The sequence below is a fragment of the Mauremys mutica genome, chromosome 4, assembly GCF_020497125.1.
Source record: "Mauremys mutica isolate MM-2020 ecotype Southern chromosome 4, ASM2049712v1, whole genome shotgun sequence".
In the NCBI taxonomy this organism is placed as follows: domain Eukaryota; kingdom Metazoa; phylum Chordata; order Testudines; family Geoemydidae; genus Mauremys; species Mauremys mutica.
Genome location: NC_059075.1, coordinates 40,946,933 through 40,962,201, shown reverse-complemented (window position 1 = coordinate 40,962,201; position 15,269 = coordinate 40,946,933). Strand labels below are relative to the sequence as shown.

The window sequence follows — 15,269 nt, the reverse complement described above, 5'->3', positions numbered from 1 at the left end:
TGCCCTTCCATTGCTCACACACACATCAGCTGGGCACACACAGCACTTGCAATGTTTGTCATGCCTATACAATAGTGCTTAATTGATCAGATTTACTTTTATTGCTAGCCAGATTCACTTTCTGGTTTTTGACCTGTATGCTGCACTCTCTGCATTGCAATTATTTTGGGGGGATGCTTACATTCAAATTCTTAATTGAAATTTTAGAAAATAATATTAAAACGTTTCAGTTAATATGAGGATTTTAAAAATATTTTCCTCCTTACAAAAAATCTAAACTTTGGGCATAAACTATCCAATCGAGATGCTTTAAGACATGGAAAAGCATGTAGAACTACTACTCCCAGAATCCCAGCAACTCTCAAAGCATGCCTGGGGCCTCATCTGAATAAGACTGGCAGCAGTAACAGACCTATAGAGAGCACGTGAAGGAGGATGCGTCAGCCAATGCAATGTTAGCATCTGTGTGACTTCTGTTCATTCTGAGGCGGAAACAGAACAGAGCGGTGCTGAAAGTGCAAGATGAGTACTGCCTTAGTGAAGGTATTTACTGCTACTGGGGACCAGAGACAGAGAGCAGAATTGGGGCTTTTTCTTTTACTCTGGCTGCACAAAGAGAAGCTCTTATTTCTCCTACAGATAATGCAGCTTCAGCTGGAGGATCTTCAGGTTAATTCAGAGGCATCTGAAGTGCAGACTGCATTTTCAGACAGGGATGTAGCTACCCTCAACCCACACGTTTTGTGGAAGATGGGCTGAAATTGTGGCCCCTTGATCAGATGTAAGTAATCCCTGGATTCAGTTTAAACCCTATGCCTGTGCAGAGCCACATTGACTTCACTTGGGCTTTGCCCAGGTAGAACAACTTGCAGGATCGAGACCTAAGTTAGTATCCAGTGCCTCCATGTAAAAGTCTCCAGGAAAGAAAGAAACTGCTTAGTATAAGGACAGCTGCAGAACACAGAAAATTTTGTAAGCGATCAGATTGGGTTTCAACATCTAACAAGAGGCATCCCACCAGATGGCATGAGTGTTTGTGGGAAGGGCAAGGAATTTGGATCAGAGTTTAAACAGCATGTGCAACAAATGAAATAGAACTATCATAAATTACAATATATGGTTTATTTTCCTCTCCCACAACCTATAGTAGTGGAACTTTCTGCACATGTATTGGGTGGTTAAGAGCTGAGTGATTTATTCTGTTCTTTTGGGTTATGATCTGATGATAAATTATAATCTAACAAAGCACAGGTGGAGAGTTTCAGATGGGTTTCTAACCCTTGGGCATACCTCAGAGGAACACTTTTTCCCTCTCTAATCCTACATTATCCATTGTTGCCAGGGCTGCTGTACTGAGGCAGGTAATGCACACAGGGCTGTTACAGTGTTGCGGTTGGAATCAACAAATGGTCAGGATGCAAAGATCTGGTCCGGCTGATACAGCCTGAGACATATAGGTACCAGTGAAAGCCTGGGAAGAAGTGACACTTAGAGGGAAACAGGGTTGCAGGGACATGCTGCCCATGGTGCTCCATGTTGAGCCAATAAGTTCCCCCTGAGCCTCAAGAAGTATTGCTGCATAATGGAACCTGTATGCTGTGTGGGCTGTATGCCCCTATTAAAGATGTAAGCTGCTGCAATATGATCCATTTTAAACCATGTAGGATGTAGCCTCAGCTGTCACCCAGCTATCAATGTGGTCCTCAGCTGGGCAAAGTTTGAGGGGAAGAGTCAGGTTATTAGCCAGTGAAATAAGCTCCAAGGCATAAGTGTCACCAGGAACACCCTGTAGTATTTTGTACTGGCTGCTTCTTCCAGCTGATGCTCTCTAAGCACTTTACAGCTATCAGTGCATTAAGCCTCACAGCCCCCTAGTTATATAAGTTCTATAAGGTGCCACAGGATTCTTTGCAGCCCCCTAGTTAAGTAAGAGTTGTCATCCCCCGCCCCATTTCACACATAGAGGTTATGTCCCGGGTCATGTCCTGCATCACCACAAGCAGAGCCGAGCATAGATCACAAGAGTCCTGACTCCATCAGCTGCTCTGTTCTTTATCCATACTACTCCCGACCTCCTCACTAAAGAATGAGATGTGAATAAAAACAAGAGTCAATGGTTCTTCTCAGTGAAGGAGTCATGAGGAGAGAGTAATATTATTGGGACTTTTCAGCTTGGAAAAGAGACGACTAAGGGGGGATCTGATAGAGGTCTCTAAAATCATGACTGGTGTGGAGAAAATAAATAAGGAAGTGTTATTTACTCCTTCTCACAACACAAGAACTAGGGGTCACCAAATAAAATTAATAGGCAGCAGATTTAAAATAAGCAAGAGGAAGTATTTCTTCACACAACTCACAGTCAACCTGTAGAACTCTTTCCCAGAGGATGCTGTGAAGGCCAAAACTATAACAAGGTTCAGAAAAGAACTAGATACATTCATGGAGGATAGGTCCAACAATGGCTATTAGTCAGGATGGACAGGGATGGTGTCCCTAGCCTCTGTTTGCCAGAAGCTGAGGATGGATCACTTGATGATTACCTGTTTTGTTTATTACCTCTGGGTTACCTAGCATTGGCTACTGTCAGAAGACAGGATACTGGGTTAGATGCAGGGGTGAGCTGCAGACGGTTCGCGCGAACCGTTTGCTAAAATTAGACGCCGGACAGAGAACCGGATGCTAAAGTTCTCTGTCCGGCGTCTAATTATAGCAAACGGTTCGCGCGAACCGTTGCGAATTCTGCCTCCACCTCCTGCCATGAAGCTCCTCCTTGCTTCTCCTCCCCCACGGCTTCCCGCGAATCAGCTGTTTGCGCGGGAAGCCTGGGAGGGCTGAGAAGCAAGCAGGCTTCCCCGGCCCAGGAAGAGGACGCTGAGGTAGGAAACGGGGGGGGGGGGGCGTGTGCCCCGGCCGGTCCCCGGCCGCGGCCAGTCCCCGCCTCCCCGGCCGCGACCCTGCCCGGCCACCTGGCCCGTCCCCGGGTCCCCCCGCGTTCCCGGCCCCGCGTTCCCGGCCGCGACCCTGCCCGCCCCCGTCCCCGGGTCCCCGCCCGACCCTCACCAGCTGCGGCACGGCCCCGCGTCCCCACCCCGTCCCCGGCCGCGACCCTCCCCGGCCCCGCATCCCCGACTCCCCCCGAACCCCTCCCCGGCCGCCCGGCTCCGGCCGCACCCTCCCGGGTCCCCGCCCGACCCTCCCTGGCCGCCCCCCCCCGCGTTCCCGGCCCCGCGTTCCCGGACGCGACCCTGACCGCCGTCCCCGGGTCCCCGCCCGACCCTCACCGGCTGCGGCACGGCCCCGCGTCCCCGACCCCCCCCCGAACCCCTCCCCGGCCGCCCGGCTCCGGCCGCACCCTCCCCGGGTCCCTGCCCGACCCTCACCGGCTGCGGCACGGCCCCGCGTCCCCGACCCCCCCCGAACCCCTCCCCGGCCGCCCGGCTCCGGCCGCAACCCCCCCCCGGCCCTGCCGTGCCCCCACCTACCGGGATGCTCGGCTCTGGACACGGCCCCCCACCTCCAGCCCGGCCTGGCCCCGTGGCTCCAGCCGCCCCTGCTGTTTTGAAAGGGGGCCGGGCTCCGGCAGCGTGGGTCTGGGCGTGGCGGCGGCCCCAGCTGCCCGGCTCCAGCTCTGGCCGCAGCCCTCCCTGGCTCCACCCGGCCAGCCACCTGGCTCCGGCCACTGGGCTCCCGCCGCATCCTCCGGCTCCGTCCACGCGACTCCTGTCCCGGCCCAGCCACGTCCAGGCAGCGCGGTAAGGGGGCAGGGAGGGGCTGTTGGAGAGAGGGTGGGGGGGTCAGAGGGCAGGGAACAGGGGGATTGAATAAGGGCAAGGGTCCCGGGGAGCAGTCAGGAAAGAACAGGGTTGGATGAGGTGGTGGGGGCACTCAGGGACAGAGAGAAGGGGTAGTTGTATGGGGTAGGGGTTCTGGGGGGCCATTGAGAATGAGAGGAGGGGTTGGGTGGGGTGGCAAGGGGCAGTCAGGGGACAGGGAAGGGGGGGATGGGTCAGGGGTCTCGGAGTGTGTGGGTCAAGGAACATGAGGGGTTGGATGGGGCACGACCCCCCCCCCTGGAGGGGGGGGAAGGAGGGAACCGGTTGTTAAAAATTTAGCAGCTCATCATTGGCTAGATGGACCTTTGGTTTGACCCAGTATGGCCATTCTAATGTTCTTAGGGTCATGAATCTTCTTTGGAATCTGATCACACTTCTGCACACCCAGCATGTGACTGGGAGGACTTACTGCCCCGGATCTTCTCTTCACCTTCACTCTCCCTGTGCAGACCAATTTCTTGGCCTTTTCACATCTCTGAAAGGCAGTGTTAACTTGAGCTGGCACTGTCTCAAGTGACAAAGGGTCCTAAGTTGTAAAGTAAATGTGATGCTTTCCCCTCATCCTCAGGGGCCTTGAAACTAAAGAGCGAGGTCATCAGCATGACACAATTTACATGCATGACACTCAGTTAGCAAATGATCAGGCAGACTGCAGAAATATAGAGAGAGAGCAAACAGGAAAATGTCTTCCTTGACTGGGAGGTTAGAGCCAGGGAACAGAGAGGCAAAGGGAACATATTGCCAACTCCAAGTGTTCAAAAATTCTGAGCAAGGTCCCAAAGAAAGATAAACAAAATTAATACATTTTGGATGTTTTTTCTTTATCTTCTGGTTTTTGATTCCTTAGAGTTTGTGGTTTCCAGTTTTGATCTGCAACCACGAGGGCTAGAAAGTTACTATTTTTTAAAATGAAAACTGAGATTTTCACATAATCTTATGACTTCAGGAGCTGAGGCTTTGTGAAAATCACCAAATAGCATGAATGTCACAGGAAAATCCCAAGAGCTAGTAATACTGCAGCATTCCTTCCTTCCCTGCCCTCCTACCAACCATTCCTCTGGTGAACTTCGGCTGGGATAATTTAGTCAAACATTTACATTCTGTAAACAGTTTAAATTAATCTAATATTTAGCTGTGAAAATGATTTAGTGCTTAGATACAGGACTGGGACTCAGGACTCCTGGGTTTTAGTTCTGGTTCTGCCATTGTCACACGAGTCAATGGACAAGTCACTTCCTCTCTCTGGTACAGTATTCCCCTCTGTAAAATGGGGCTATCATGACACTGCATTTTTTTGGGGAGGAAGAAGCGGTGGCATGTGGAGTTAATTTATTAACATTTTCTGAAGTGCTTTGGGGTACTCCAAAGGAAGGAGGTAGAGGTTTATTATTTGTTAATAAGAAATACAAACAAGCCTTGAGTACAGAGGAGGAACCTTTGTTGTATGTTACACAGTGTATTCCCAGTTTTACACAAAGACAGTCCCTGCTCAGAAGAGCTGGCATCTTTGTGATAACAGAAACCCTGTTTTTACAACCTGCTCTCCTTTTATTATCCCACCGAGTTGTATTTCTGCAGTTGCAGCTTCCAGCAACCCAAAAGTCTCTATATAAATATTTTATCCATCGTGACAAGAGCCAGATATCACAGTGATGGGTTCAATATATCAACCTAAAGAGAATTATAGGTGTGGCTGGTACAGGATATTCACTCACAACAGAACTGAATCCTTCCAGTTCCTGTTGCTGAATCTTCTGAACACAGGAAGCTATTAAGAATTTGGATTCTGGCACTTTTCTCATTGGCTGTAGGGGCTGAGCCTTCCCCCACCCCAGCTGAGTGAAAAGAGAAGGCAGGGCCATGTGGTTTTCACTCTTTGGAGTGAACTGTGTACACAGACCATGGATTCCTCTGGAAAGGTGAGATCCAAAGGGTTTAAAGCAGCTGGGAGGTTCTTTGGTTCAATAGTTAAACTAGAGATTCACTTCCCTGCACTCTCAGCACTTGCTTGGATGAGTAGCTTCTGTTCCACATTGGGAACATGCATGTCGGTGAATGGCTCAAAGGGCTGGCTCATGCTACTGAGGTTTCAAATGGAGCTTCTCACTGTACACAAAAGGGAATTTTACTTTAAAAATCAATGGCATGATAAAGAAGCCCACATCTGAAAGTGACAAAGACGTTTTACAGGGCCCAAACTCACCTGACTTGTATCCTTGTTGAAATGCATCAAACTTGATCAAATTTTCAAAGGGTCAGAAGGAAAAATGCTTCCCTCTCGTTGAGAAACTGCTAGCATTACCATCATGTAATCCACTTCCCTCTCTCTCCCCTCAGCCAGTTCTTTATAGTTATTTCCGAAGTTCCTGCTCCTGGAGAGTGAGAATTGGTAAGATCTGGTGTTTAATTCTTCTTTGCTCTGGCACTGTCAACCCACCACCTTTCTTGAACACTAACTCTGTTCACTAACCAAACTAATCAGTGACCTACTGATTGAGAGAGAGATCAGCAGACATGCAACTGAAAAAAATGACTTTGGGTTTCCTCCACTTCTCCAGTGGGAGGAGAGAGCAAACACCAGAATCAATTTGCATTTGGCGGAGGGGAAGGCTAGTAGGGAATCAAGAGAATAACCATTTCATGTACCTCGTTGAAACTCCAGTGGCCATGGGCAGACAAGATACTTACTGGGATTGAAAGAATATTTCATGTTTGTTTGTTACAAACTTTTAACCATCTACCCACCTTTGGTAGAATAAGGGGGGATCTCTGTTGTCCTTTCTTCTCAGCGCTGGCCTCTCAGTAGTGGACTCTGGATGGCTCCCCCCTGCCCTCAGTAGTTCCTTTTTCCCCAGACACTCTCTAGAGCTAGTTAGAGGGACATACTTCCTTCATAAAGCTAATGTAATCCAGATGCCTTCATCTCCCACATTCTTTAAAGAGGCCCCATGTTCTGTGCCTGCAGTGATACCACCTCAAAGTATGTGATCTTATCTGATCCTGCAAGTTAAGCAGGGTGGGGCTTGCTCGGTATTTGGATGGGGACAGTTAAAACAAGGTTTTGCCAGAAGTGACATGGGTGACACAGGGCAATCTCCTTTGTGAGCTACCACTGACCCTACAGCCCAAGGTGCTGTAATGCAGGGCATAATGGGGGTTATTCAATAGGGTGTTAGTACTGACCTCAGTGCCCCAGCAAAGTACTAGGGGGCACTGCATGACAGAGGCACTGTCTTCCGCAGGAGATCTAAAACAACCACTCTGAAGGGAAAGGGGTTTCTTGTTTTGTTTTTAAACTGTCTTCAATAGAGATTTAAAACTTTGAGTTTTATTTTCCTTGGAACCTAGCTTTCAGGCTCACTCTGCCTCTCTGAATCTATATTTTGTGTTCCCTCTAGCACTGGCTCTGAAGGGAATTGCCTATGATCAGGAACCAGTGAACCTCCTGAAGGATGGGGGACAGCAGGTAAGAGGGCAACTCCAGTCAGCCTCCCCCTAAGCTGGCACACAGGCTAAGCCTAGACATCACTAGACATTTGACAGCCCAGGATTATCAGAGGGCAAAGGAAAGGGGATCTACGTTGCCTGCTCACTCCAGACTTTTTTCCGTAGCTAACTGTTGCCTCTGACCTCTTCAGCATCCCTAACTCCCTCCTTTTCTAGCGTTGACTTAAGCATAGGCTGAGATCAAGAAAATCTCCTGAAACTCACATATATCAGCCCATGGACTTGTCTCCCCCTGGGAAGGGGCATTAGCTCTATTGCTTGGGGGATTTAAAACTAGAACTGGACAGTATGCTAGGGAAACTCACCATCCTGCCTTAGCCTCCAGGAGGGAGGGTGAGAGAGACAGATTGCATGAGATCTAATAGTTTCTTTCCCTCTCTGATGTCTGTGCCTGGCATTATCCAGGAGGCTGCAGGCAGGCCCTCTGCCTTCAGTCAGCATGGGGGAACCAAGCTCATAAGGTGGTGGCAATAAAAGCAGGGTGCTGCAATTTCCAAGTACAGTCCTGGGTTGTGGATGGGTGGCACCAGAAAATGGAGGCATTTGTCATGGAGGTGCCTGAACAACACTAGAAACTGACTGACTGGAGGACAGGTAGCCCTGTAGCAGGAATCTGCATATGACAACATGGCCATGCCGAGAATGATACTGCAATTGCACTGCTGGAGGGATCAGGGATGGATCTTGCCTTGTCACTTGAGTCAATGGATAATGTGGGGGTAATGCACCTGGAGTGAACCCTAGGCTCCAACAGGAGTGCCTCCTGGTGCCCAAAGGAGGGTCATAATGTACCAGGACCATTAGGACTGAAGCAGAGGAAAGAGCCAAGGAGAAAACATAGTGGAGAAACCTCAGAGTTTTAGCAGTATCAGAGACAGCAAGATCGCAAATCCAGTTGCGAGCGGGGGAATTGGGAGACAAGGTAGTGCTGGTCCACACTCCTACCAAACAATCAGACATGGAGAGAGAATATACAGAGCTGTGGGACCCTTGAGGTTTTCCCTTTCAGAGTGGAATTCTTGGCTCTTCTTGGCTACAGTATAGTAATCCCAGTGTCTTCTTTCCAGTTTTCTACTGAATTCCAGGCAGTAAATCCAATGCAGCAGGTCCCGGCTCTGAAAATCGATGGCATCATCTTGTCTCAGTCGGTGAGTAGCCCAGCCAGTTCTGCCCATTAATCATTTACTGTGTCCTGCTGCCCACTGGGAGGACTTTGCCCCCACAAAGTGCCTGGTCTCTGGGTTAGAAAGCACAGAAAATGATCCCGGCTGGGAAGTGTATAGCAAGCAGCGCCTGCAGGGAGACTGCCATGGGAAGTTGTCTTCCTCTTCAGCTGAGAGATTACTCTGTATCAGGCACAAAGGCACCTGATTTTAGTGATCACAGCTCAACTGCTGACTCAGAATCCCATCTTTTACTGGGTAATTTGTCTTTTGGTAGCTTCTGCCAGGGAGAGAGATCACTTGAGAGATGAGCCAGGAGTGCTCCACCAAGTTTCTTCAGGGAAGTTTTTCCAGATCACAAAAGCACACTATTTGGTATGGTGGTAACCTCTGATCAGAAGAGGCCAGACCTCAGACAGGAAATCTGTCTTTAACTCCTGCTCCTTAGCCCTCCAGTATCTCACCCATGTCTCCTTGCTCATTGCAGCTGGCCATAATTCAGTACCTGGAAGAGACCCGGCCTAACCCCAGGCTGCTGCCTCAAGATCTGAAGAAGAGAGCCCAAGCCCGGATGATTTCGGATCACATTGTTTCTGGCATTCAGCCCCTGCAGGTATTGTCCTGTCACAAACAGGCAGATGAGACTTCCAGATTGGGTTTCTAGCTCTCTGTGTCTCTCAAAGATTGTGACAGTATCATTCTGTTGAAACTGCTGATGGGCAATAGAGTGGCAGATCTCACACAGACAGTGGCATAGGATCGAATCCAGGCTCAGCATGGTTAGCAGCATCTACCTATTTTGCCAATTGAAAACAGCAAGGCACTTGCTGCAAAGACCACATGCTCTGACACTGAGAAACGTCCATGGTTCCCCAGGGCTTCTATTCAAGAACAGCTGAATTTACAAACAGTGCAGCACATTCCAGTTGCAGGGGGCAGAGAGATAGGGGCGGCTCCAGGCACCAGCGCAGCAAGCGTGTGCCGGGGGCGGTAAGCCGCGGGGGGCGGCCTGCCGGTCGCTGTGAGGGCGGCAGTCAGGGACCCTTCGTCAGCATGCCTGCGGGAGGTCCACCGGTCCCACGGCTTCAGCGGCAATTCGGCAGCGGGTATGCCAAAGGCGTGGGACTGGCAGATCACCCACAGAAACGCTGCCAAATCCGAGTGATCAGTGGACCGCCGGCAGGCATGCTGCCGAAGGCTGCCTGACTGCCATGCTTGGGGCGGCAAAAAACATAGAGCCACCCCTGCAGAGAGAGCCCCAGGCAAAGGAATGTGATGTTTTGTAGGAAGGGCAACTCTGAGAAAGAACTGGGATGTGTGGGTCTGTGGTTCAGAGACTGAAACCTCTAGCGACCCAAAGGGCTGAGTTTGGGACTGGGGATTAGGGATTGACACCATCTAATCCCAGATGACCCTGTTTTGTGTGTGGCCTGTGGCAAATTACATCCTGCTGGATCAAGCTAATTTGGGGACTCTTTTGGCCTCCTCAGAACCTGACTTTCCTGAAACGAGTGGGAGGGGAGAAGAAGCTGGAATGGGCTCAGCACTATATCACATGTGGTTTCAAAGGTATGTCTGCACTGAATTAATCAGCACATCTACGAATAGCACAAAGCACTGGATGAGCAGTCTGGTGGGCCATCTGGTCCAAAGTCCTGCTTTCTACTGCACAGGAACAGAACAATGAGCCATCTATGGTATCATCTGCTGCCATGCTGGAGCAGACCAAGGGCCCATCTGACCCAGAATCTCACAGCCAGCAGTGGTTAAATATCTGATGCTCCGGAGGAAGCTCAATACTGCATCTGGAAACAGGGAGGAGGGGATTCCTTCCTGACCCCTGTAGCAGTCAGCTCACACCCTGACACATGAGGACTGACAACACTTAACCTTTTATCCCAGCTGTCACAGCAGATGCCTTTTACATTCATATAAAGTGTACAACCCTTTATTTTAAAAAGGTACTAAGCTTGTTGCCTCAATATCCATGGCAGAGTGTCCCACGGGTTAATTCTAGGAGGCATAAAATACCATTTCTATTTCCTCTCAATAAGTTGCCTTTAATTTCACTCTGGGCCTCCTTGTTCCAGTGACCTGAGATAGGGCAATAGGAGTGACTGGCCCTCCCTGCTTCACTAAGTTTATATCTCTGTATCCTGAACCTTCCTGTTCTTCTTTCCAGTTCTGCTCTGCAGTCTCTTCATATAGGGAAGCCCTTCTCCTTGCCACTAACAGCGGAGGCAAGGGGCAGAGGGGAAGAACAGGAAGCCTATTTTGTCCTTTTGAAACCATCTTGGGTCCAAAATGGCTGAGTCCCAAAGCACCCTCCTTCCTCAGCTCCAGTGAGAGTCTCCTTCCCTGTAAGTGCTGCCCTGGGTTGCTCCCTTCTAGCCCAACTCAGGGTACCTTGGTTCACAACACACAATCCAAAAGGCTGATGGCACTTAGCACCACTCCCCTTTAAGCCGCTGAAAGTGGGAGTTGCTGATTCCTGACCCAATGCACTGTCTCTTTCTGCAGCTCTGGAGCGGATCCTGCAGCACACTGCTGGGCGCTATTGCATTGGGGATGAGGTAAGGAGATCAGACAGCACAGCATGCAGAAGGCATGGATAGCCTAGCATGGATAGACTGGCTTTGGGCATAGAGGCTGTGGAGTCACAGCACAACCACACCCTGTGCTCAAGGTATATGCAGACAGAGCATTCCCTGGGTCTCTTCATAGGAAGCAGGGCTGCAAGCATCCAACTCAACCCATTACCTGCTCTCCTTCCCTAGTTCCTCCTCCTTTGGGGAGTAGCCATTGCACTGCATTTCACACAGGAGGCGGACCGCTCTCCCTTTCCCAGCTCTGTGGGGATGGCAAAAAGCCGTGGGCTAGAAGGGACATTTGATTGGCCCTGTCTGTATGCTACCTCTCTGCAGCACAAACCAGCCTCTTTGGTGGCCATCTTGCTAAAGTCTAAGGACTAAATCCCCTTGGAGGTGGCCACTCCTGGTCCAAGCAGGCACAGTGGCTGTGGTGATGCCCATTGACACAGGGCTCAGTCTCCAGCCCTGCCACCGCAGCACCTCGTTATCACTAACGTTTTAAAGAAAACCAAACAGCCTAACTAGTACAGCTCATTTTGCTACCATTTCCAGCCAGAGCAGGAAGTATGAGAGACTTCAGGAGGCTGCCCAATCCCTGAGCTTAACGTCCTAGTCCTGCAGTTGCTTCACCCCATTAACCCATGGGAGGAAGCTTGGTTTGGTAGCTAAGGCACTGCCCTGGGACCTGATAACAGTCTTCAGCTACGTTAAGGGCTGTAATAAAGAAGCTGTTCTTAATGTCCACTGAAGGTAGGACAAGAAATAATGGGCTTAAACTGCAGCAAGGGAGATTTAGGTTAGATATAAGGGGAAACATTCAAATTATAAGGGTAGTTAAACTCTGGAATAGGCTTCTCCCCTATATAGCACTCCCCCCAACCCAGGGAGGCTGGGGAATCCCCATCACTGGAGTTTTTTTTAAGAACAGGCTAGATAACCTGTTAGGGACAGTTAAGTTTACTTGTTCCTGCCTCAGTACAGAGGGCTGGATTTGATGACTCCTCGACTCCCTTCTAGTCCTATATTTCTATGAAGAAATCTGGGTAAATTCCTGGCTCTGCCTAGTGTCTGCCCTGGGCAAATCACTACTCTCTCTATGCCTCAGTTTTCCATCTCTAAAATGGAAATAGTAGTACTCCCCCCACCCCCACCCCCACCCCCGTCCGTCCTATTTAGGTTGTAAGCTCTGTAGTGTAGGGACTATCTGTTACACTGTGTATGTACACACATACAGCCAAGCACAATAGGGCCTTGGTCGGTTCCTCTTGAAGCTACTGCAGTGCAAATAATAAGTGAGGTTCACTTATCACGGATCCAACTCTCCATCCCCAAACATAGGCGCCAATTTTCCCTGGCGCCGGTGGGAGCTCATGCCCCTCTGCCCCTGCCCCCACCCCGACTCCACCCTTTTCCCGCCCCTGCCCCACCCCCCATTCCAACCCCTTCCCTAAAGTCTCTGCCCCAACTCCACCTGCTCCCTGCCCCTTCCCCAAATCCCCATCCTGCCCCCACCTCTTCCCTGGGTGCACCGCGTCCCCGCTTTTACCCTTGGCTCCCAGCGCTTGCTGTGAAAATCAGCTGTTTCGTGGTGCAAGTGCTGGGAGCCAGGGGGGGAAAGCGGGCACGCGGTGTGCCCAGGGGAGGAGATGGAGGCAGAGCAGAGGCAAGCTGGGATGGGGGGGTGAAGTGGGGAGCTGCTGATGGGTGCTAAGCACCCACCAATTTTTCCCCGTGGGTGCTCCAGCCCGAGAGCACCCATGGAGTCAGTGCCTATGTCCCCAACTGGTTGTCTGCTCCCTTTTTGGAGGGGCACCTGGATTTGTTTGCTCAGTGGCAGAGTTGCCCTAGGAATCTCACGGTGCTGTGCTGTCCTAATGAATTGGTCCCCATGGTGCGTAACTATGCAGCTCTTCTGGGGCCAATGGTAAGCAGCTGCAAGTGACTCCAAGGGTTCCATTCTGCATTGTCCCCATGCCCAGCAACTGAGCCTGCTTGCAGAGAGGGAGACCTTCTGTGCAGCCCCAGAGCTCCCAGTTCAACCCTTTCACGCTGCATGGAAGTTGGTAAAGGAATAACTGCCCTCCTTCCAATGTGGAAGAAACAAGCTTAGTTTCAACATGGCAACACCCATCCCACTAGAAACTGGCTTGAGAGACTACAAGCCCCCAAAAGGCATCAGAGAGTAACAGTTTATGGTCACTACTGTTCCAGGCAGCACTGGGGTAGCTGCCCTAGAGGTAAAAAGCTTTGTATCCCATCCCCCTGAGCCAGTCAGGCCCCGCCTCTTTCATTTTGTGTAACACCTGGTGCCAGTGGAAAGTAAACACTGAACATAAACATATACAACCATTTTCATCTGTCAGTGGTTCATCTCTCCTGCACTGGCATGTATTGGGTGGGTGTAGCTATAGTTTGAAATTGAAACAACCACCCACTGCTGTTCCAGGCCCTGTAAGGAGCTGGACTGGGAGGCAGCCTCCTGCTCTTCATAGGGCCCACTATAGGATCAGAATTGTACAGAACAGGGCGAGTGCTGAGAAGGGCCTTTTGGGGGAAAAAAATGGGCCTGGCAATCTGTAGCTCCAGCCAGTGCCCTGGGCAGTAGGGTGGGGTTCTGAATTGCTTTGACCAGTTTTCTTTCCTTCACTGCAGGTTTCCATGGCTGACTTGTGCTTGGTCCCTCAGGTTTACAATGCTGAGAGGTAAATGAGGGCTGGTCAGCCCCATTAGACCCCACTTCTTGCACCAGAGGCCTAGATGATGGCCAAGCCTGACCTCTCTCCTGCTGATGCTCAAGCAAATTGGGATAGCACTCCCTCCCCCTGCCCTCCACATCTCTATCGGGGTATTCTTCTCCCCATGGTTTTTTCATTTCCAAAACCCTGTATCTTTTGAGGGTTCACAAAAGTGAGGAGCTGGGATTTCTTCCCTAAGGCCCCCAGAGCAAGACTGGCAGCTGCACCCACATGAGCTTAGACAGGCCTGATTCTGTGTCCCCACCTATGCGGAAAGCATGGGAAACGCAGCCTCTTAGGGCTAATAGAAGCCCTTATTGAAAGGGCCTCTTGCAGCCAGAACTGCAGCATTACACACTCCAGGAGAAAGAAGATATTTGGATACCATGACTGGCAACCTTATTTAAAAAAAAGAAAGTGGCTGTAAGACCAGTGGGGGTATCCACTCTAGGAAAAAAGGTGTGTTTCTTGCCCCATGCTAACCAACACAACGTAACATGCAGGAGGTAAAATCCTAGTGAAGACACGGCTGCTTTCACACATTAGCAGGCCAAGGTAGATCCTAGGGGTGAGCTTAGCTAACACATGATCAGAACACAACTTTTTTCCTGGTGCAGAGTAGGCCCCGATCTGCCAGATGATCTGCTTGACTTTTCTGGAGCTGTGTGCTGATCATGCTGCCCTGGGTCCGTGGAGCAGGGATTCTGTAGAACTCTCCCTTAGTGCTTGCTGCTGGACTGTCTAGCTGGGAGTATCTGACTGCATCTCTCTTCCCTTTGTAGATTTAAAGTGGACCTGGCTCCATACCCCACGATCACCAGAATCAATAAAGCCCTTCTGGAGCTAGAGGCATTCCAAGTGAGCCACCCAGGCCGGCAGCCGGATACCCCCGCAGAGCTGCAAGCCTAAGGTCCTTCCTACAAGCGGGCTCTGCTCCTCTCTAAAGCACAAGGGCAGGAGTGGCAGAGAAATGGATCACACCCTGCCCAGAGAAGGAAAGCCCAGCAGGCAGCCATAGCATTGATGCATCCTTGCCAGCTGCATAGGAGGAAGGAAAAAGAGAGCGAGCGCCCGTGCCCCTGTACTCTGAAAGAAGCTGTGGGTGGCCCATTGCAGACCTGAGTATGGTAGGGAAAAGTCATGCTTACCCCTGATCATGTTTAACTACCTTCAATCTCACCATATAGCAGATTAAAGGAGAAGCATCAATAGCTATCTTGAGCCCTACATTTGTGTGGCTTTGGGCCCAGGAATGGGCTTGCGGAAGATATCTTCGCTTTTTTATTGTGGAGGGTGAGGGCAATAGACTTTTACAGGAAACGTTCATACCAAAAATTGAGTTGTACCTATGGGACAAGGCCAGCTTGAGGGTGCCTCACTTTCACCAGCCTGATTGTCCTAGCACCCGCACCACAATTACAGTAACCCCCATTGCCTTCA

General features: G+C 50.5%; 1 protein-coding gene across 3 annotated transcripts; it reads left to right on the top strand.

Annotated features, from left to right (window-relative positions):
- Nucleotides 1–436: 436 nt before the first annotated feature.
- Nucleotides 437–15,050, top strand: GSTZ1 (glutathione S-transferase zeta 1). 3 transcript variants are annotated; one of them, XM_045012585.1, is made up of 10 exons: nt 508–543; nt 5,645–5,752; nt 6,171–6,222; nt 7,232–7,299; nt 8,408–8,488; nt 8,991–9,116; nt 9,994–10,072; nt 11,024–11,076; nt 13,747–13,796; nt 14,612–15,050. In XM_045012585.1, exons 1-10 carry the CDS (start codon nt 523–525, stop codon nt 14,736–14,738), a joined length of 765 nt encoding a protein of 254 aa, XP_044868520.1. In that variant the 5' UTR covers nt 508–522; the 3' UTR covers nt 14,739–15,050. The 3 variants fall into 3 exon arrangements, with proteins under 3 accessions (XP_044868521.1, XP_044868520.1, XP_044868522.1); XM_045012586.1 differs by lacking the exon at nt 5,645–5,752 and having other exon boundaries at nt 437–543; XM_045012587.1 differs by lacking the exons at nt 508–543; nt 6,171–6,222 and having other exon boundaries at nt 5,731–5,752.
- The last annotated feature ends 219 nt before the right edge of the window (nt 15,051–15,269 follow it).